General features: G+C 43.7%; 1 protein-coding gene across 3 annotated transcripts in view; it reads left to right on the top strand.

Moving 5' to 3' along the window:
• CFAP263 (cilia and flagella associated protein 263) overlaps positions 1-18,626 on the top strand; it is a 30,652-nt gene that overhangs the window by 11,142 nt on the left and 884 nt on the right. For all 3 annotated transcript variants that reach the window (XM_070388340.1, XM_070388341.1, XM_014479465.2), the window contains exons 6-8: positions 2,047-2,202; positions 5,596-5,703; positions 17,917-18,072. In XM_070388340.1, the coding sequence (XP_070244441.1) occupies positions 2,047-2,202; positions 5,596-5,703; positions 17,917-18,072 (420 nt within the window). The remainder of the gene's footprint in view (positions 1-2,046; positions 2,203-5,595; positions 5,704-17,916; positions 18,073-18,626) is intronic.

Raw genomic sequence — 18,626 nt, 5'->3', positions numbered from 1 at the left:
GTTCCCTCCTCTCTGAGCTCAGTATTTCTGTCATTAACTCAAATGCAGGCACTGATGGCATAGCATCAGAGGTGGCCGCTGACAGTGACACAGAGTCAGGCAGGAGAGTTAATGTCTGGGGCCTGTGGGTTGATTGACTTGGGGTCCCAAAGGCTCAACAGGTTGGGGGCAACTTTAACACATGAGGTAACTAAGGCCAAATGTGAGCTCCTTCACTTTGATTCCCCCCAAATACCTACACAGGTCCTGGGTGGCTTAGTCGTGGAGCAGCTGATACAGTCAGTTCAGTTGGGGGCCATGCTGTGGCCTAGGCTGCACTCCACAATGCCACCTCCCTCCCCTCGCAAAGGGGTGGTCTCTCTGCCCTCTGTTCTGACGTTCTGAGTAACCCCACCTGGAGCACCGTGTCTCACGGAGAGCTCCACGCTTGAAGGAATCTGCAAACTAGCATCCACATAGGAGAGGGAACCGAGAGCACATCAGGGGACCTGGGACTCGTGGGGCCAAGGAGCAGGGGTCCATGCTGCCTCCAAGTGCTCTCTCTGGCTGCTGTGGGAAGGGACCACACCACTTGGGAGGGTCCCCAGGGTGGAGCCAGGGTGGAGATGTCAGCGAAGGAGAGTTGAGTTCAGTGGAAGAAAGAACATGGCCCCACCACGTTTTCAAGAATGTGCCTCCTGATACCGAGTTCCTGGTTCTCTGGGCTTCATGCAAGCTCAGGCATCCAGAAGCATGAGAGAGGAAGCAGATAGCTGACCTTGAACCTAAAAGCCATTGCTACCCAGAGATGACACTGACAGGGTCCTGTCCTCACAGGCTCACAGGGAGAGGTGATGGTGAGAAAAGGCGTAGATGTGTAACTGCTAGACGGAGATCACAGAAGCCACGACCAGGAGCCACAGAATCCAGAGACTGAGTGGAGGGAGGGGTTGCCTTCTGGTGTGGAAGATGGGAACAGTTTGAGCTGGAGGATGGGTCAAGTTAGGGCTTAAGGAAATTGTTGTGTTATTCGGGAGGAAGGGAAGAAGATGTCTTTTAGGAGGTATACAGCTTGAATAGCAAGTGGGTGAGGGGAGCAGTCCTGAGGTTGGCTTTTGTGACCACAGACGTGAGATGCCGTAGAGCTGATGGGACAGGTAAGTGGGGTGAGGGCTAGGGAGGCCACCCAATGCACTGATACACCCCCAGTGCAGAAATGTCATGCGACCAAAGGAAAGGCATTTATGTGCTGCTTATTCTGAGTTTTCCAGGTTAAAAACAACTTTTAATGGCCTCTTCCTTCACAGCCCTGTTGAGGCACCACCTCCTCGGGGAAGCCTCCCTGACCCGGCCTTGCATACTCTCCTGGCCTGCCTGAGGGGCTTCTGTTTGCGTGCTGCCCCTGTGTGTCCCACAACACCATGCTGTGATCTGCCTGTGAACTGTCATTGAGTATGGGAGTACTGTATTTACTCAGATCTCTATCCCTAGGGCCTAACACCATGCCTGGCACCAAGCAGATCCCCAATCCAAGTTTGTAGAATGACTGAATGATGACTGACTTCCAAAAGCTCACCTGAAATTGAATGTATGGCTATACAGAAGTCACAACCTCACATCATTTCTTTTTCTTTTTTGGCCATGTTCTATTCTTTATTATTATTGTTTTTTTTACTGGCATATAATTGCTTTACAAAGTTGAGCTCGTTTCTGCTATACAATGAAGTGAATCAGCTATACGTATGCATACACCCCTCCGGGCCCCCTCACCCCATCCCACCCCTCTGGGTCATCACGGAGCACTGAGCTGAGCTGCCTTGCTATACTGCAGGTTCCCACTAGCTATCTGTTTTACACACGGTAGCACATGTCGCTCCCAGTCTCCCAGTTCATCCCGCCTAGCCCTTCCCCCACTGTGTCCACAAGTCCTTTCTCTGCATCTGCATCTCTATTCCTGCCCTGCAAATAGGCTCCTCTGTATCATTCCTTTCAGATTTCACACTTACGCATTAATATATGTTTGTTTTTGTCTTTCTGACTTGTGACACTCTTCTTCCTGAGCTGTAGAAGGAGGAGGTAGGCGAGGCCCTCCACGACGTTGACTTCCAGCAGCTGAAGATCGAGAATGCTCAGTTTTTAGAGACGATTGAAGCAAGGAATCAAGAGCTGATCCAGATGAAGCTGGCATCTGGAAACACCCTGCAGATCCTTAACGCGTACAAAGTAAGGTCCAAGCTCCTGCCCCCATGCCTGGGGTTTCCTGTGCCACAGCGAGGTTCTGGGACATCACTGTGGCTTCACTGAGAGCCTGGGCATCCTACGCTCCCCCGAGAACCTAGGCATCCTACACTCCCCCGTTGCTCTCTGATTTCTCCCGATAAAGCCATATCTCCTGCTGTTGCTGCTGCTGCGTCACTTCTGTTGTGTCCAACTCTTTGTGACCCCAGGGACTGCAGCCTACCAGGTTCCTCTGTCCACGGGATTTTCCAGGCAAGAGTACTGGAGTGGGTTGCCATTGCCTTCTCCGGCCATATCTCCTAAAATCCCCCAAATGTCTCTATAACCCTGACTATGTGTTAAAACCAGTTGAGGAGCCTTTTTTTTTTTTTTTAAAAAAAAGATAGACACACTAATTCAACCCCGACCAATTGAATTAAGAGGTGAGAGCCATACATTTTTTTTAACTCCCCAGATGATTTTTATGCACTGTGAGTTTTAAGAACCAGCCACAATTAGGGCTGTATTTATTTTAGTCTGTAATAAGCACTTCCCTGGGGCTTCCCTGGTGGCTCAGTGGTAAAGAACTCGCCTGCCAATGCAGGAGACTTGGGCTCGATCCCTGTCTTAACAGGGAAGATGCCCTGGAGAAGGAAATGGCAAACCACTCCAGTATTCTAGCCTGGGAAATCCCATGGACAGAGGAACCTGGTGGGCTACAATCCATGGAATTGTAAGAGAGTCAGACACAACTGAGCAAATGAACAATGATAAGTACTTCCCTGCTTAAAACTCTGCAAAGGAAACCATCTTAGCTATAAATTAAAAAAAAAAACACCTACTAAATAATTCCTTATCTACACAGAACTGTTTTTGGCGAGAAAGAGGCAATATTGACAATTAAGCAGGGACTGTGGGCATGAGCATGGCCTGTCCCTGGCAGACCAGGCGGCCTGGTCACTCTGCTGGCAACTGTCTGATGCAGTGGCCCATCTATCCTGCCCACTGGCCTGGGAGACAAGGGTGGTTTTTACAGAAGAACATTTGCAACTGATTTTGATAGAGAACACTCCCTTTGACACCCAGTTAAGTAAAATTGATTTCTCCCCTAGAAATTTCATTCTTCTCATTTGTAGACCGGTATCCCAAAATATTATACTTAATTATTTCATTTTGAATTTTATCAATAAAACAATTGTGGCAGTTTGTTTTCTTCTCTTGTTAATATAATTATACAGTGTCCTCAATTTTGCCTCTTGGCCTGCAAAGCCTGAAATATTTCCCATCTAACCTTTGACAGAACAAGGTTGCTGACCCTTGGCCTAGTGCCTTGGTGGCAACAGCGGCCATGGACCTAGGTAGCTCACAAGCAAACTTCATTTGGTCCACACGGTGTCATTTAAAAATGTGAATTCGAATGTGTTTATATTAGGCTTATGTTTGTTCAATGTTTTCCTTTTACAAATGAAAAACCTGAGGCTGAAAGAGAGAGAATAATTGCTGGATTCAAGCCACATGCTGTGACGGAGCTGGGGCTCCTAGTCCAGTGCGTGTCCCGCCTTACCCACTGCCTTCCGCTGGCAAAGTGTGTGTAGACAAGGTCACGCTTACATTCTGAAATTCTTGTGTCCAGCTGGAGAGCTGCGAGGTATGTGGTTACACCACACTGGACCTTGATCTGATCCTGAGGAATCAACTAAGTGGCCCAGGGCCAGTCAGGTCTTGTGGGGAAAAGTCAGGGCTTTGGAGTGGAGCTACTGGCTATAAAATACTAATATGACAGCCAGGCCCAGGTCTTGAGCTCCAGAACACGTAGTGCAGATTGATGGTGATACCCAAGCAGCTGGAACACAGGCAATGGTGGGCAGGATGGGAGCCATTCTGGTCAGAATCCCAGGGGCTAGGGTGCCTGTCAGCCTGTTGAGAATAACAGCAAGCAGATGGTGAAGCTGGGAGGAGACGCCTACAGGAGACCTATGGTGACACAGCCTGAAGCTGAGAGAGACACAGTTTGACTTTTCTGTATCTCAGTTCTCTGGTCTCCTGGGGAAAGCAGGGCCCAGCACTGGTGAGTTGTAGAGTCACGCCTCACCTGGGTTTGAATGGGGACTCCACTGGGAACTGTGGGCCGATGCTTCCCCTCTCAGAAGCAGGTTTTTGTGACTGCCCACCAGGACAGAGCTTGACTGGTCAGTGATGTGTCCCTAGCACTGAGGACAATGGCAAAGCAGGTGCTCAGTCAGAATTGTCAAAAAACTGCTAAAAATCCAGGTGTATGTTTATGGATGGATGGGCAACAGGTTGGATCATTTTCATTTTAAGGTCAAACACCCAAGTGTGAGACGTCATTAAAAATATGTAGAATGGGACTTCCCTGGTTGTCTAATAGCTAAGATTCCTTGCTCCCAATACAGGGACCTGGGATCGATCCCTGGTCAGAGAACTAGATCCCACATGCCTCGGCAGCTATAGAGGAAAGATCCTGCATGCCACATCTAAGACTCAGCACAACCAAATAAACACATATTTCTAAAATAATAAAAAAATATGTAGAATAATTTGCCTCTATTACTAAATATATGAGAACCTGGGCACACTAGGCCCAGGGCTAAGTGCTGAGGGTTTGGCCATGAAGGAGACAGACACAGTGTCTTGTCTTCTGTGAGTTTTATGATTGAGTCTCAGTCAAGGGAGCCCCTTGGGGCATCCCTAGTGGATCCATGGTAGCGAGTCTGCCTGCCGTTGCAGGAGACATGGGCTTGATTCCTGGTCTGGGAAGACCTCACATGTGAGATCTCACATGCTCACAGTAGCATCCACCTCTTTGTCCAAATGGTGGTGGTAATATGCCATGTGCTCTCCGTGTGTCAGGCTCTGCGCTCAACACTTTACCAGGATTTGTCTCTGTTAAGCCTTTCCTGGTGGCTCAGACAGTAAAGGATCCGCCTGCAATGCAGGAGACCCAGGTTTGATCCCTGGGTTGAGAAGATCCCCTAGAGAAGGAAATGGGAACCCACTCGAGCATTCTTGCCTGGAGAATTCCATGGACAGAAGAGCCTGGAGGGCTACAGTCCATAGGGTCACAGAGTCAGATACGACTGAGTGACTAAGCACCACAACCCTACAAAGCAGTCAGCCCAAGTCTAGAGAGGTTCTCTTAGTAAACGGAGGGGTGGGATTTGGGTCCAGGTGTGTCTGGGTGCTTTGCAGGTGGGAAGCCTCCCGAGGTCCTCTCCTCCCCTGCCTCTTAGGCACCAGGATTCTGAAAATCTGGAGTCATAAGAAGGACAGACGCAAGTTCCTGGACGGTCCTGATATTCTGCTGAATAAAGAGTTGTCTGTCTCTTTTTCCTATAGTGATCATCTTTGCTCAAGACTTCCCGTGTTGTTATATTGCAGAGCAAGCTACACCACGCCATGCAAATGTCCCTCAATCTGACCAAGGAGTTCTTGCTGAGAAAAGAGTTACTTGAAAAAATTGAAAAAGAAACCCTACAAGCAGAGGAGGTAGGCGAGGGTAAAACTCTTTCTGGTGTTTTTCTCCTTCTGTCAACAAGGACTTTGAGTCAGCCACCTTGGTTTTTGTCTAGAAAAGCCTAGATCAGAAAAATCAAAATAGTTCTGGGCCATCAGAGGAGAAAGTTCCCAGTCCATGGTGTTGGCATTTTAATTACTGCTGGGTTAGAATCTAGAGTCAGAAATCATCTAGAAACCACAGAGTCCAAATCACCCTTGAGAATTCCTTCCTTAAGTGATTCATAAGGTACCAAATTCAAAGTATAGTGTATTCAATCTGGCAAAAAAATGTACAATGCAAGTAATAATGTAACCAATATAAGAAAAAGAACACACAGCAAATGATAACGTTCTATGCAAAGGAGAGAAAGCTTTTTAGACGTGGAACTCTCACTTGGTACGATGGCTGCTCAGATGGTAGACTTGTGACCTCTGTCCCAGTGCACTCTAGGGCCTGTGGTCACCATGCGAACATCTGAGCTCCCTCCATCTGCATGGGGGTTGAGTGCTCTCAGTATTTTGCTGAGCACATAGAGGTGAATTCCCACAACCTAAATGCACCTGGGATTCTCAAAAGGGACTTTGGGGGTGAAGATGGGGGACAATGAGCCCTGGACTTGTATTCTGAAAGCCTGGCATCAAGTTTGGTGTTGCCAGTCTTTAGCCTTGAATAAGCCTTTGAAGTAGACAGAACTCAGTTTCCGCATCCAGGCAAAAGATGTCACAGCCTTTGTTGCGATGATCAGACAGGGTGCTTTGTGAACCTCTTACAACCATCCACCTGTTCAGTTATTACTATCATTGTCTCAAATGAGTCTGAAGTGTCCCTGACACTGCCTACAACAGTCCTGAAGCCACAGGATTACTGTATCTGACTCAGTTTTGCCATGGCATCCGCATCGTATTCTTGGTGGAGAGTCCAAAACCTTTGCAAAAAAAAAAAAAAGCTGGTCTCAGTACAGAGTGGCCTGTAACAAAGTCAAAGCAAAGATCTGGGTGTTCTCTCTATGTGGAATTCCTGTGGTCCTTCTTTGTTTGGGTTGATACTTCTTAGATGACAAGTAATATGTGAGATCAATCTTTAAAAGCCTGGCATTAACTACTTAGTATATTTTCATTTTCTTAACTTTTAAAAAAACAGCTTAATTGGGATTTAATTCATGTATCAAATAATGTATCAATTTAAAGTGTAGATTCGAGTGGCTTATAGTATATTCCCAGACTTGCATAACCATCAGCTTGAATATTTTAGAACATTTTCATCACCTCAGAAAGAAACCCCGGATCCACTAGATGTCCTTCATTTTACCTCACCTCATTCCCACCCGCCAACCACTCACTCACTCACTTTAGTTGCTCAGTCGTGTCTGACTCTTTGTGACTCTATGGACTGCAGCACGCCAGGGCTCCCCGTCTATCACCAAATCCCGGAGTCTACCCAAACTCATGTCCATTGAGTCAGTGATGCCATCTAACCATCTCATCCTCTGTCATCCCCTTCTCCGCCTGCCCTCAATCTTTCCCAGCATCAGGGTCTTTTCAAATGAGTCAGCTTTTTGCATCAGGTGGCCAAAGTATTGGAGTTTCAGCTTCAACATCAGTCCTTCCAATGAACACCCAGGACTGATCTCCTTTAGGATGGAATGGTTGGATCTCCTTGCAGTCCAAGGGACTCTCAAGAGTCTTCTCTAACACCACAGTTCAAAAGCATCAATTCTTCAGTGCTCAGCTTTCTTTATAGTCCAACTCTCACATCTATACATGACTACTGGAAAAACCATAGCCTTGACTAGACGGACCTTTGTTGGCAAAGTACTGTCTCTGCTTTTGAATATGCTATCTAGGTTGGTCATAACTTTCCTTCCAAGGAGTAAGTGTCTTTTAATTTTGTGACTGCAGTCACTACCTGCAATGATTTTGGAGCCCCCCAAAATAAAGTCAGCCACTGTTTCCTCATCTATTTGCCATGAAGTGATGGGACCAGATGCCATGATCTTAGTTTTCTGAATGTTGAGCTTTAAGCCAGCTTTTTCACTCTCCACTTTCACTTTCATCAAGAGGCTCTTTAGTTCTTCACTTTCTGCCATAAGGGTGGTGTCATCTGCATATCTGAGGTTATTGATATTTCTCCCGGCAATCTTGATTCCAGCTTGTACTTCATCCAGCCCAGCATTTCTCATGATGTACTCTGCATATAAGTTAAATAAGCAGGGTGACAATATACAGCCTTGACATACTCCTTTCCTGATTTGGAACCAGTCCGTTGTTCCATGTCCAGTTCTAACTGTTGCTTCCTGGCCTGCATATAGATTTCTCAGGAGGCAGGTCAGGTGGTCTGGTATTCCCATCTCTTTCAGAATTTTCCACAGTTTATTGTGATCCACACAGTCAAAGGCTTTGGCATAATCTATAAAGCAGAAATAGATGTTTTTCTGGAATTCTCTTACTTTTTCGATGATCCAATGGATGTTGGCAATTTGATCTCTGGTTCCTCTCCCGTTTTTAAAAACTAGCTTGAAATCTGGAAGTTCACAGTTCATGTATTGCTGAAGCCTGGCTTGGAGAATTTTGAGCATTACTTTGCTAGCGTGTGCTGCTGCTGCTGCTAAGTCACTTCAGTAGTGTGCGAATCTGTGTGACCCCTTAGATGGAAGCGCACCAGGCTCCTCCATCTCTGGGATTCTCCAGGCAAGAATACTGGAGTGTGTTGCCATTTCCTTCTCCAGCTAGTGTGTGAGATGAGTGCAACTGTGCGGTAGTTTGAGCATTCTTTGGCATTGCTTTTCTTTGGGATTGGAATGAAAACTGACCTTTTCCAGTGCCATGGCCACTGCTGAGTTTTCCAAATTTGCTGGCATATTGAGTGCAGCACTTTCACAGCATCACCTTTTAGGATTTGAAATAGCTCAACTGGAATTCCATCACCGCCACTAGCTTTGTTTGTAGTGATGCTTCCTAAGGTCCACTTGACTTCACATTCCAGGATGTATGGCTCTAGGTGAGTGATCACACCATCGTGATTATCTGGGTCATGAAGATCTTTTTTGTACAGTTCTGTGTATTCTTGCCATCTCTTCTTAATATCTTCTGCTTCTGTTAGGTAGCCACAGGTGACTACTAATCAGCTTCGTGTCTCTGTGAATTGGCCTTTTCTCATAGGGTCTTCCGGAGAAGGCAATGGCAAGCCACTCCAGTACTCTTGCCTAGAAAATCCTATGGATGGAGGAGCCTGGTAGGCTGCAGTCCATGGGGTCTCTACAAGTCAGACACGACTGAAGCAACTTAGCAGCAGCAGCAGCATAGGGTCTTCCCAGGTGGCTCTAGTGGTAAACAACCTGCTTGCCAATGCAGGAGATGTAAGAGGCGTGGGTTTGGTCCTTGGGTTGGGAAGATCCCCTGGTGGAGGGCATGACAACCCACTCCAGTATTCTTGCTTGGAGAATCCCATGGACAGAGGAACCTGGTGAGTCCATTGGGTCACAAAGAGTCGGACACAATTGGAGAGACTTAGCATGCCCACATGCTGCTTTGCAGACATATTCTTTACCACTGAGCCACCAGGGAAGCCCTATATATATAGTACCTCTATGTTTAACATTTACAGAAACTGCCAAGCTGTTTTGCAAACCGGCTGCTCCATTTTACATTCCCATCAAAAATGTATGTGTGAGGGTTCCAATTTCTGTACATCTTCACCAACACTTGTTGTTTTCAGGTGTTTTCTTCAATGCTTTGCAATAGGTGGGAAGTGGTATTGATTTGAATTTCTTTATGACTAACGACATTGAGCATCTTTTCATATGCTTTTTGGCTACAGGTCTGTCTTTCTTGGAAAAATGTCTATTCAAGACCTTTGCCCAGTTTTTTTTTTTTTTTAGATTTATTTATTTAATTTATTTTTGGCTGCACTGGATCTTTGTTGCTGCATGGGCTTTCTCTGGTTGTGGCGAGCATGGGTTACTCTTCAAGGATTTCTAATTGCAATGGCTTCTCTTGTTACAGAGCATAGGCTCTAGGTCCATGGGCTTCAGTAGCTTGAGAATGTGGGCTCAGTAGTTGCTGCTTATGGACTCTAGAGCACAGGCTCAGTAGTTGTGGTACATGAGCTTAGTTGCCACTTAGCATATGGAATCTTCCCAGACCAGGGATCAACCCCCTGTCCCCTGCATTGGCAGGAGGAATCTTATCCTCTGTACCACCAGGGAAGTTCCCTCCTTGAGTTTCTTTATCATCTTCATGATAGCTGCTTTGAAGACTTTGCCAAGCCCTTCTTCTGGATTCTCTGAAAAGCAGTTTATGTTGCCTCTTTTTATCCCTGTGTGGATCACATGTCCTTGTTTCTTTCCTATCTCATACTTTTTCTTGCAAACTGGACATTTTAGATAATATATTTTAGCAACAATATCTTGGTCTTGTTATTATTTTTGCTTGTTGTTTAGTGATTTGGCTGCACTATTGGGTAAAGTCTCCCTCTCCTGCTGTTAGTAGCCTCTGATGTGGCTCCTCAGAGGGTACAGCTCATGGATTCTATCTCCCTGACAACCAGGGTGATTTCAGCTGAGTTCTCTTTGACTCTTCCATCTTCCAGCTAAACCTCTCGCTGGTCTGCCTCTATTGGTACCACACGTAGCTGTTAGCCTCCATTCATTACTAGCTGATGGCTCTACTGCCTTAACACCCTGAGACGTTAATTGCTCCACATTCTTGATCTAATTAACATCAGGCTCGATCACAGGGGTAAAGCATTGCCAGTCATTGAGGCTTGCTCTAACCCCATATTTGTTGTTTCAACTCTTTGCAACCCCATGCGCTGCAGCATGCCAAGCTTCCCTGTCCTTTACTATCTCCTGGAGTTTGCTCAAACTCATGTTCATTGAGTCAGTGATGCCATCCAACCATCTCATCCTCTGTCACCCCCTTCTCCTCCTGCTCTCAATCTTTCTCAGCATCAGGGTCTTTTCCAATAAATCAGCTCTTCGTATCAGGTGGCCAAATTATTGGAGCTTCAGCATCAGTCCTTCCAATGAATATTCATGGTTGGATTCCTCTAGGAATAACAGACTTGATCTCCTTGAGTCCAAGAGGCTCTCAGGAAGGCTCTTCTTAATTGTCTCTTTCTCTGGTTAAGTTAAAGATCTAACTGATCTACTTTTTGCTTGTTGCTACTTCTATGGAACTATCAGATTGATCTTAACCACTCGCCCCAAAGACCTCCACTGTTTCCCACAAAGTCCTTAGGCATGATCTCCCCACACTGTTCCAAGTAAAGTTCATTTCTTAGGCCACATTCCGGAGCTCTTTGTTTTACAGCCTCTCCCCTGCACCACTGCCCTGGAGCTGGGCATGGGAACAGTGGCCTGCCTTTCCTGTAGTTTCACCCTGCTCTTCAAGCGGGGTGCTGGGTGAGATTGCAGTTCCTGCTTTTCTGAACATACCCCTCATAGCTAGTACTTAATGCTTTAGTTCTTACTTCATTATATTCATCTCTGGTATTCTCTAATCATCATCCTCACAAGAGTGTCCACTGATGGTTCTGAATATACTTTTAGGTCTCCCCACACAGTCATGTGTCATGCTAAACAGATAGTAGGTATGCACTGTACACTTCCCGACAAATTTTTACTGCATTCTGAAAACAAGTTAATAAAAAATTAATTTTATTAGGTTGCCTTAAACTGAATTAAAATAGCACTTCTCAAACCAGAAGAAGACAATCAATAACTGGGGATCTTGTTACAAGCAGATTCCAATTGGATAGATGGCCTGAGACTCTGCATTTTCACCCAGTTCCCAGGTGATGCCAGTGTCGGAAGATGGTGATTGTTTTGTGAAGCAAGGAATCAAAATAACATACTTGGTTAGGAAGAGTCAGCATCATAAGAACATTAGTTCTATTTAAGTTGATCTGTGAAATAACAGTATTCCAATTAAAATAACAAAAGTTTTTGAAAGATTTAAATAAACTGACTCAAAAATTCTTTTGGAAAAATAAGAAAATTAAAATTCTTAATAAGGAGGACACTAGCCCTACCAGATACTGAGACATGTCATGAGGTTACAGTATTTAAAACAGGACCATAAAGAAAAAAGACCATGAATTGACTAGAAGATCAAAGAAAAAATATAAGCCAATTGATCCAAGTATGCATTAATATTGATGCATTTAGTTTATGATAAAAGTGACATTGTAATAAAAGACAACAGATTATTCAGTTAGTAACAATTAACTTGGAACTTATATGTAATGGTGAAATTAATCCAGTCATATCATTAATTTAAATGTAAATAATAAAGCCATTAAAGTCCTAAATTTATATAGTGGGAACATTTTTATTATGATCATGGAATGGGGAAGACATTTAAAATGTAAAGCCCATAAACCATGAAATCAATAAAGTCAACTATATAAAAATAAAAATTTTTCTGCATGATAAAAACCATCATAAGTAAGGCCAAAAGATAAGTAACTGGGAAAATGTTGTATCTAAGATCACAAGGAGCAAATTTTCTTAAAACATAAATGCATTTCAGAAATTAATAGGAAAAATCTCACAAAAAGTAGGAAAAATAGGCCAAAGATTTAAACAGTTTACAAAAAGCTAAAAAATCTCAAACATATTAAAAATGTTCCTCTTCATCCATAAAGGTCAGAAAAAGTAAAACTATAATGAGGTACCATTTTTCCTCTATTAAACTAACAAAGATGAAATAGTAAGATTGTGTTGAGACAACAGGGAAAACAGGCAGTCTCAAACACTGCTGCAGAATTATATTGGCTTGATCATTATAACAGAAGGCAAGTTAGCACCATAAATTGTGTACACTCACATGCTTAGGACAGAGTTTCTCAACCTAGACACTACCGACATTTTGGGTCAGATACTTCTTTGTTGTGGGGTCTGTCCTGGGCATGGTAAGGTATTCAGTAGCATCCCTGACCTCAGCCTACTAGATGCCAGTAGCACTCCCCTAACTATGACAAGCAAAAGTGTCTCCAGGCATCGCCAAATGTCTCCTGTGGGCAGATAGCTTCTGGTTGAGAACCACTGCCGTAGAATAAGCAATTTCACTTTCAGTAGCTTATCCTACTGATATATTTGCATTTTTACAAAATGACGTATACCCCGAAGATTTGTAAAAACAGCACTGTTTGTTGTAACAAGAGATGGAGAAGCTAAGTGACTGTGGGTGGGGACTTGTTAAATTATGGTGCATCCATACAATGGAAAATTATGCAGCTGTTTAAAAAGAGTAAATTCTTTATGTGCTGATACAGAAGATTCTTCAAGATTTGTTGAGGGGGAGAAAAAAGTTGGATAAATAAAAGTGAATAGAGATCCCCATAAAGCAGCCTGTTGGGAGCGGTACACTCTGGAGTGGGTGCTCCTAAATCTCACTTGTTTAATCAAAGAAGAAAACCTTCCTTTGCTTTTGAAGTGAATGCATTCTCATTCTCTTGGCTCCAACAACCCCAGGCAGGAGGACCCTTGTTGGGGCCCCACTCGAAAAGCTCAGCAAAGGTGTCTAGGATAAGGAACTCTCAGAACTGGAAGATCCAGTCCTCTTTCTTCCTGTCCTACAAAACCACCACTAAGGTTTGGGATTTTGGAATGGGTGATGGTGACTTCATGGCTTCTTCAGCTTCTCAAATGTGACGGTGCCAGAGATTATCTTGTACAGAGATTGTACCTCCCAGCTTCCCTACTGGGAGAGAAACAAGTGTGGAAATGAGCAGCAGAATTGCCTCTCCTATGATCTAGGAGAGATCTAAGCTGATGCTTTGAAGAAATCTCTTAGAGATAAAAGCCGGCAGAGTTGAGACTATATACCCTGCTGGAGACCAGCTTCATGCTAGATCAACTTCTTCACCTCAGAGTGTCTCCCCTGGAATGTTGCTGTTCATGGGGAGCAGATTTGAATCTATTTACCAACTACCTGGAGATTTGCTTGAGAAGCTTCTGAGTCTCAGTTTTAAGATGGAGGAGAAAAGAAAAGGAGTAATCTTTAAGAAAGACTGATCAACAAGCACTAGTATATTATTGCTGGTCTGTGCTTAGTCATTCAGTTGTGTCTGACTCTTTGCAATGCCATGGACTGTAGCCCGCCAGGCTCCTCTGTCCATGTGATTCTCCAGGCAAGAATTCTAGAGTGGGTTGCCATGCCCTCCTCCAGGGGATTTTTCCATCCCAGGGGTCGAACCCAGGTCTCCCCCATTGCAGGCAGATTCTTTACCGTCTGAGCCATCAGGCAAGCCTAAGGATACTGGAGTGGGTAGCCTATCCCTTCTCCTGGAGAACTTCCCGACACAAGAATCGAACCAGGATCTTCTGCATTGCAGGTGGGTTCTTTTACCAGTTGAGCTACTGGGGAAGCCCAGTATATTATTGAGGCCAATAAAGACCTGCTTGGTCCCTAGGGCAGGTGAAACAATACCATCCACTGGCCGGTTCCCCACACCGCAAAATGTCTCCAGGGGGTGCATTTGCTGAGTTTATTATTTCAAAGTATCCCAGTGATCCCAGATTTAGTATGAGGCTCCCCAAGAGATGCCAATTCCTTTTAGGAGAATTTTGTATGTTCTAATTTTGTTTCCCCCCAGATTTCTACTTATTGTACTAAAACCAAATTAATTCCAAAAAGGGAAGGGGTCCTTTGGCTCTTGCCTTACTCATGCAGCATACATTTTCGTTATTCCTTCCTCTTTCTGGTCCTCATCGGTGTGCAGACATGTTTATATTGCTGAAGGTGTATTGAATTGATACAACTTTGTATGATCATTATTCTTAAAATTTACTGAGGGCAGAAAGTGAAAGTGAAAAGAGCAGAGTTGAAAAAGTTGGCTTAAAGCTCAACATTCAGAAAACGAAGATCATGGCATCTGATCCCATCACTTCATGGCAAATAGATGGGGAAACAGTGGAAACAGTGTCAGACTTTATTTTTGGGGGCTCCAAAATCACTGCAGATGGTGATTGCAGCCATGAAATTAAAAGACACTTACTCCTTGGAAGGAAAGTTATGACCAACCTAGATAGCATATTCAAAAGCAGAGACATTACTTTGCCAACAAAGGTCCATCTAGTCAAGGCTATGGTTTTTCCAGTAGTCATGTATGGATGTGAGAGTTGGACTGTGGAGAAGGCTGAGCACCAAAGAATTGATGCTTTTGAACTCGATAGTGTTGGAGAAGACTCTTGAGAGTCCCTTGGACTGCAAGGAGATCCAACCAGAACATTCTAAAGGAGATCAGTCCTGGGTGTTCTTTGGAAGGAATGATGCTAAAGCTGAAACTCCAGTACTTTGGCTACCTCATGCGAAGAGTTGATTCATTGGAAAAGACTGGTGCTGGGAGGGATTGGGGGCAGGAGAAGAAGGGGAGGACAGAGGATGAGATGGCTGGATGGCATCACCGACTCGATGGATCTGAGTTTGAATTAACTCCGGGAGTTGGTGATGGACAGGGAGGCCTGGCGTGCTGCAATTCATGGGGTCACAAAGAGTCTGACACGACTGAGCGACTGAACTGAACTGAACTGACTGTGTACCATACCCTATGCTAAGAGCTGACAGCCACTTAAGAGTTTCATTGGATTCTCATAACCATTATGTAGGTTATCTGACTAGTCTTGTTTTCTAGATGAGGAAACTGAGGCTCAAAGCAGATATTCACAACCATCTACTTTAACATTGAGAAAATCTGGAATTTGGTAGCAGGTGTTTGAGAGTGATAAAATTTGTGAGATTTCTGTGCAAATCACTTAATGTTTCTGAGTCTCAGTTAGTGATTCCTTCCTACCTCCTGGGATCACTGAGAACTGAAAGGAGTTGTGTATGTGAAGGTGCTTGATAAACTGCAGGCTTTATTATACTTCTAAACAATGATTTATACCCCTTCATTAATAATCTTCCTGTTATTATATTTTTAAAAAGTGAATAGAATTGGCTACTCTTTGGGTCAAAAAAGGTAAAATATAGAGATTTCTATCCATGCAAACATATCAAGATTGCCAGGAGAAATATCAACAACCTCAGATATGCAGATGAAACCACCCTTATGGCAGAAAGCGAAGAAAAACTAAAGAGCCTCTTGATGAAAGTGAAAGAGGAGAGTGAAAAAGTTGGCTTAAAACTCAATATTCAGAAAACTAAAATCATGGCATCTGGTCCCATCACTTCATGGCAAATAGACAGGGAAACAATGGAAACGGTGACAGACTTTTTTTGAGGGTTGGGGCACTTAAAAATCACTGCAGATGGTGACTGCAGCCATGAAATTAAAAGATGCTTGCTCCTTGGAAGAAAAGCTATGACCAACATAGACAGCATATTAAAAAGCAGAGACATTACTTTGCCGATAAAGGTCCATTTAGTCAAGGGTATGGTTTTTCCAGTGGTCATGTATGAATGTGAGAGTTGGCCTGTAAAGAAAGCTGAGCACAGAAGAATTGATGCTTTTGAACTGTGGTGTTGGAGAAGGCTCTTAAGGGTCCTTTGAACTGCAAGGAGATCCAACCAGTCCATCCTAAAGGATATCAGTCCTGAGTGTTCAATGGAAGGACTGATGTTGAAGCTGAAACTCCAATACTTTGGCCACCTGATGTGAAGAACTGACTCATTTGAAAAGACCCTGATGCTGGGAAAGATTGAAGGCGGGAGAAGGGGATGACAGAGGATGAGATGGTTGGATGGCATCACTGACTCAATGGACATGAGTTTGAGGAAGCTCTGGGAGTTGATGATGGACGGGGAAGCCTGGTGTACTGCAGTCCATGGGGTTGCAAAGATTCGGACACGACTGAGCGACTGAACTGAACTGAGAGATTTCTTGAAGGATACAGGAAACCTAAAAGCAGTATATGCTTCTTGGAAGGGGACCTGTGTGGCTGGGGACAAGGGGTAGGATGGGAGCTTGTCATTGTGTACATTTTTTTTTTTTAGTGATCAGTTCATTTTTCTTTTCAAATCATATTTTCTGAATATATTTTATATGCTGGTGAATGACCCCAGGAATACAGAATCTATTAGGTAAAATTCCACTGTGTAGCAGCAATTATTTTTATTTTATTTTATTTTTAACTTCACAATATTGTATTTTTATACCATTTGGATTGAATGTGTTGCCTATTCAAAACAATTGTTAAAAGGACAATGCTAATTCAAAATCCACTCAAGAAAAGGACTAGTTAATTTTACTATATAATAATTTAAAAAAATAAAATTTAAAAAGACAGATTCCTCAAAAAAACTGAATGACCATATGATCCAGCAAGTTGTCTTCGAGGTATATACCCCAAATAATTTGGAAGCAGGAACTTGAACAACAGGTATTTGTTCACCCAGGTTTGTAGTAGCATTATTTACAATAGCCGAAACATAGAAGCAATTCAAGTGTTCATTGACAGATGGATAAATAACCAAAATGAGCTGTACATACATGTAACAGAATTTTACTCATCCTTAGAAAGGAAAAAATTTTGACACACTACAAAATGGATGAACTCTGAAGACATTTACGCTAAGTGAAATTAGACAGTCATGCAGGAGCAACTATTGTATGATTCCACTTATATCTAGAGTAGTCAGATTCATAGAGAATGGGGGAAGGAATCCCCTAGCAGTCGAAGGAACTAAGCTCACTTAAGCCACACAGTGAGACCAAAAAAAATTTTTTTTTCATTCATAGAGACATAAAATAGAATGGTAGTTGTCAGGGCCTGTTGGGGAAGGGTATGGGAAGTTAAGTGTTTAATAGATACCGAGATTCGTTGGGGAAAATGAAAACCTTCTGCAGACAGATTGTGATGAAGGCTGCAAAACAATTCGAATATACTGAATGCCACAGAGCTGTACATTTAAAAATGGTTAAAACGGGCAATAGTATGTTATGTATATTTTGCAAAAAAAAAAAAAAGCCCCTAAGCAATCAAAAGTAAAGCACATTCCTTAATAAAAGAAGGAAAGGAAGAAGGAAAAAAGGAAGGGAGGAAGAAAGACTGTGTAGACTGCACTTAGTGTTTCTGAACTGGACAAACATGTCAGGGTCTGTAAAGAGTCAGAATCTTGTGATTTCACCCACTCCTTTGAAAATGTAAACATTTTTAGAAGGACATTGAAAGTAGGGGGAGTTGCCAGGGCCAGTAAGTCCCAGGAGGCTGGAACTGCCAAGGGAGCCCCACAGTCTAATTGGTCCCTTCCCCCACCCAGGACCGGGCCAAGGCCCTGGCTCTGAACAAGCAGCTCCGGAAGCAGCTGTCTGAGTTCCGAGCTCCACAGGTGATGATATACATCCGGGAGAAGATCCGCAACGGGGACCTGGAGAAGACCATCAGGATGTGGGAGAGGAAAGTGGAGATCGCAGAGGTGAGTCCCAAGACCCCTCAATGTCTTATGCACTGCCCCCACCCCCCATCTTTTGTTTAGGATATTGTATTCTGAGCTAAGAATGCAGGTGTTTGGAAGTGTAGTCTGTGAGAAATCTCAGTCATTGCTTCAACGCTTACACCAAATAAAAGATGGCTTTTTGAAAAATTTTTTTCCTTAAAGCTCCTTTTTCTTGTTAGAGACAGGGCCTTTTCAGGTTATCAGGAAGACACTGTAGCAATAGTGTGTTTTTAGTTGCTTATTTTCTTATTGAATTCTGGAAGCTTTTGAGTCCCTCTCCCCACCATGGATAATTAAGTGATTGCTATTTAATACATGGATAAGCCAGGTTTTTAAAAAATGAGATAATAATGGATTTTAATATCACTCAGAACCTGATTCCATGCATTTACACAGTTGACATGGGTCTTTCCGTTGACTAAATCCGCAGCCTTTTCATACGGTACAGTGTGCCCGGAAGCCCCCTTGCCCATTGTGAGCTGTGGAGAAGAAAAAGGAAAAGTGCAAATGAAACGCTGCCGTCTAAAAAAAAG

Source organism: Bos mutus, chromosome 18 (assembly GCF_027580195.1).
Source record: "Bos mutus isolate GX-2022 chromosome 18, NWIPB_WYAK_1.1, whole genome shotgun sequence".
Classification (NCBI taxonomy): Eukaryota; Metazoa; Chordata; class Mammalia; order Artiodactyla; family Bovidae; genus Bos; species Bos mutus.
The sequence above is the reverse complement of the archived record's forward strand: the minus strand, read 5'-3'. Positions and strand labels throughout refer to the sequence as shown.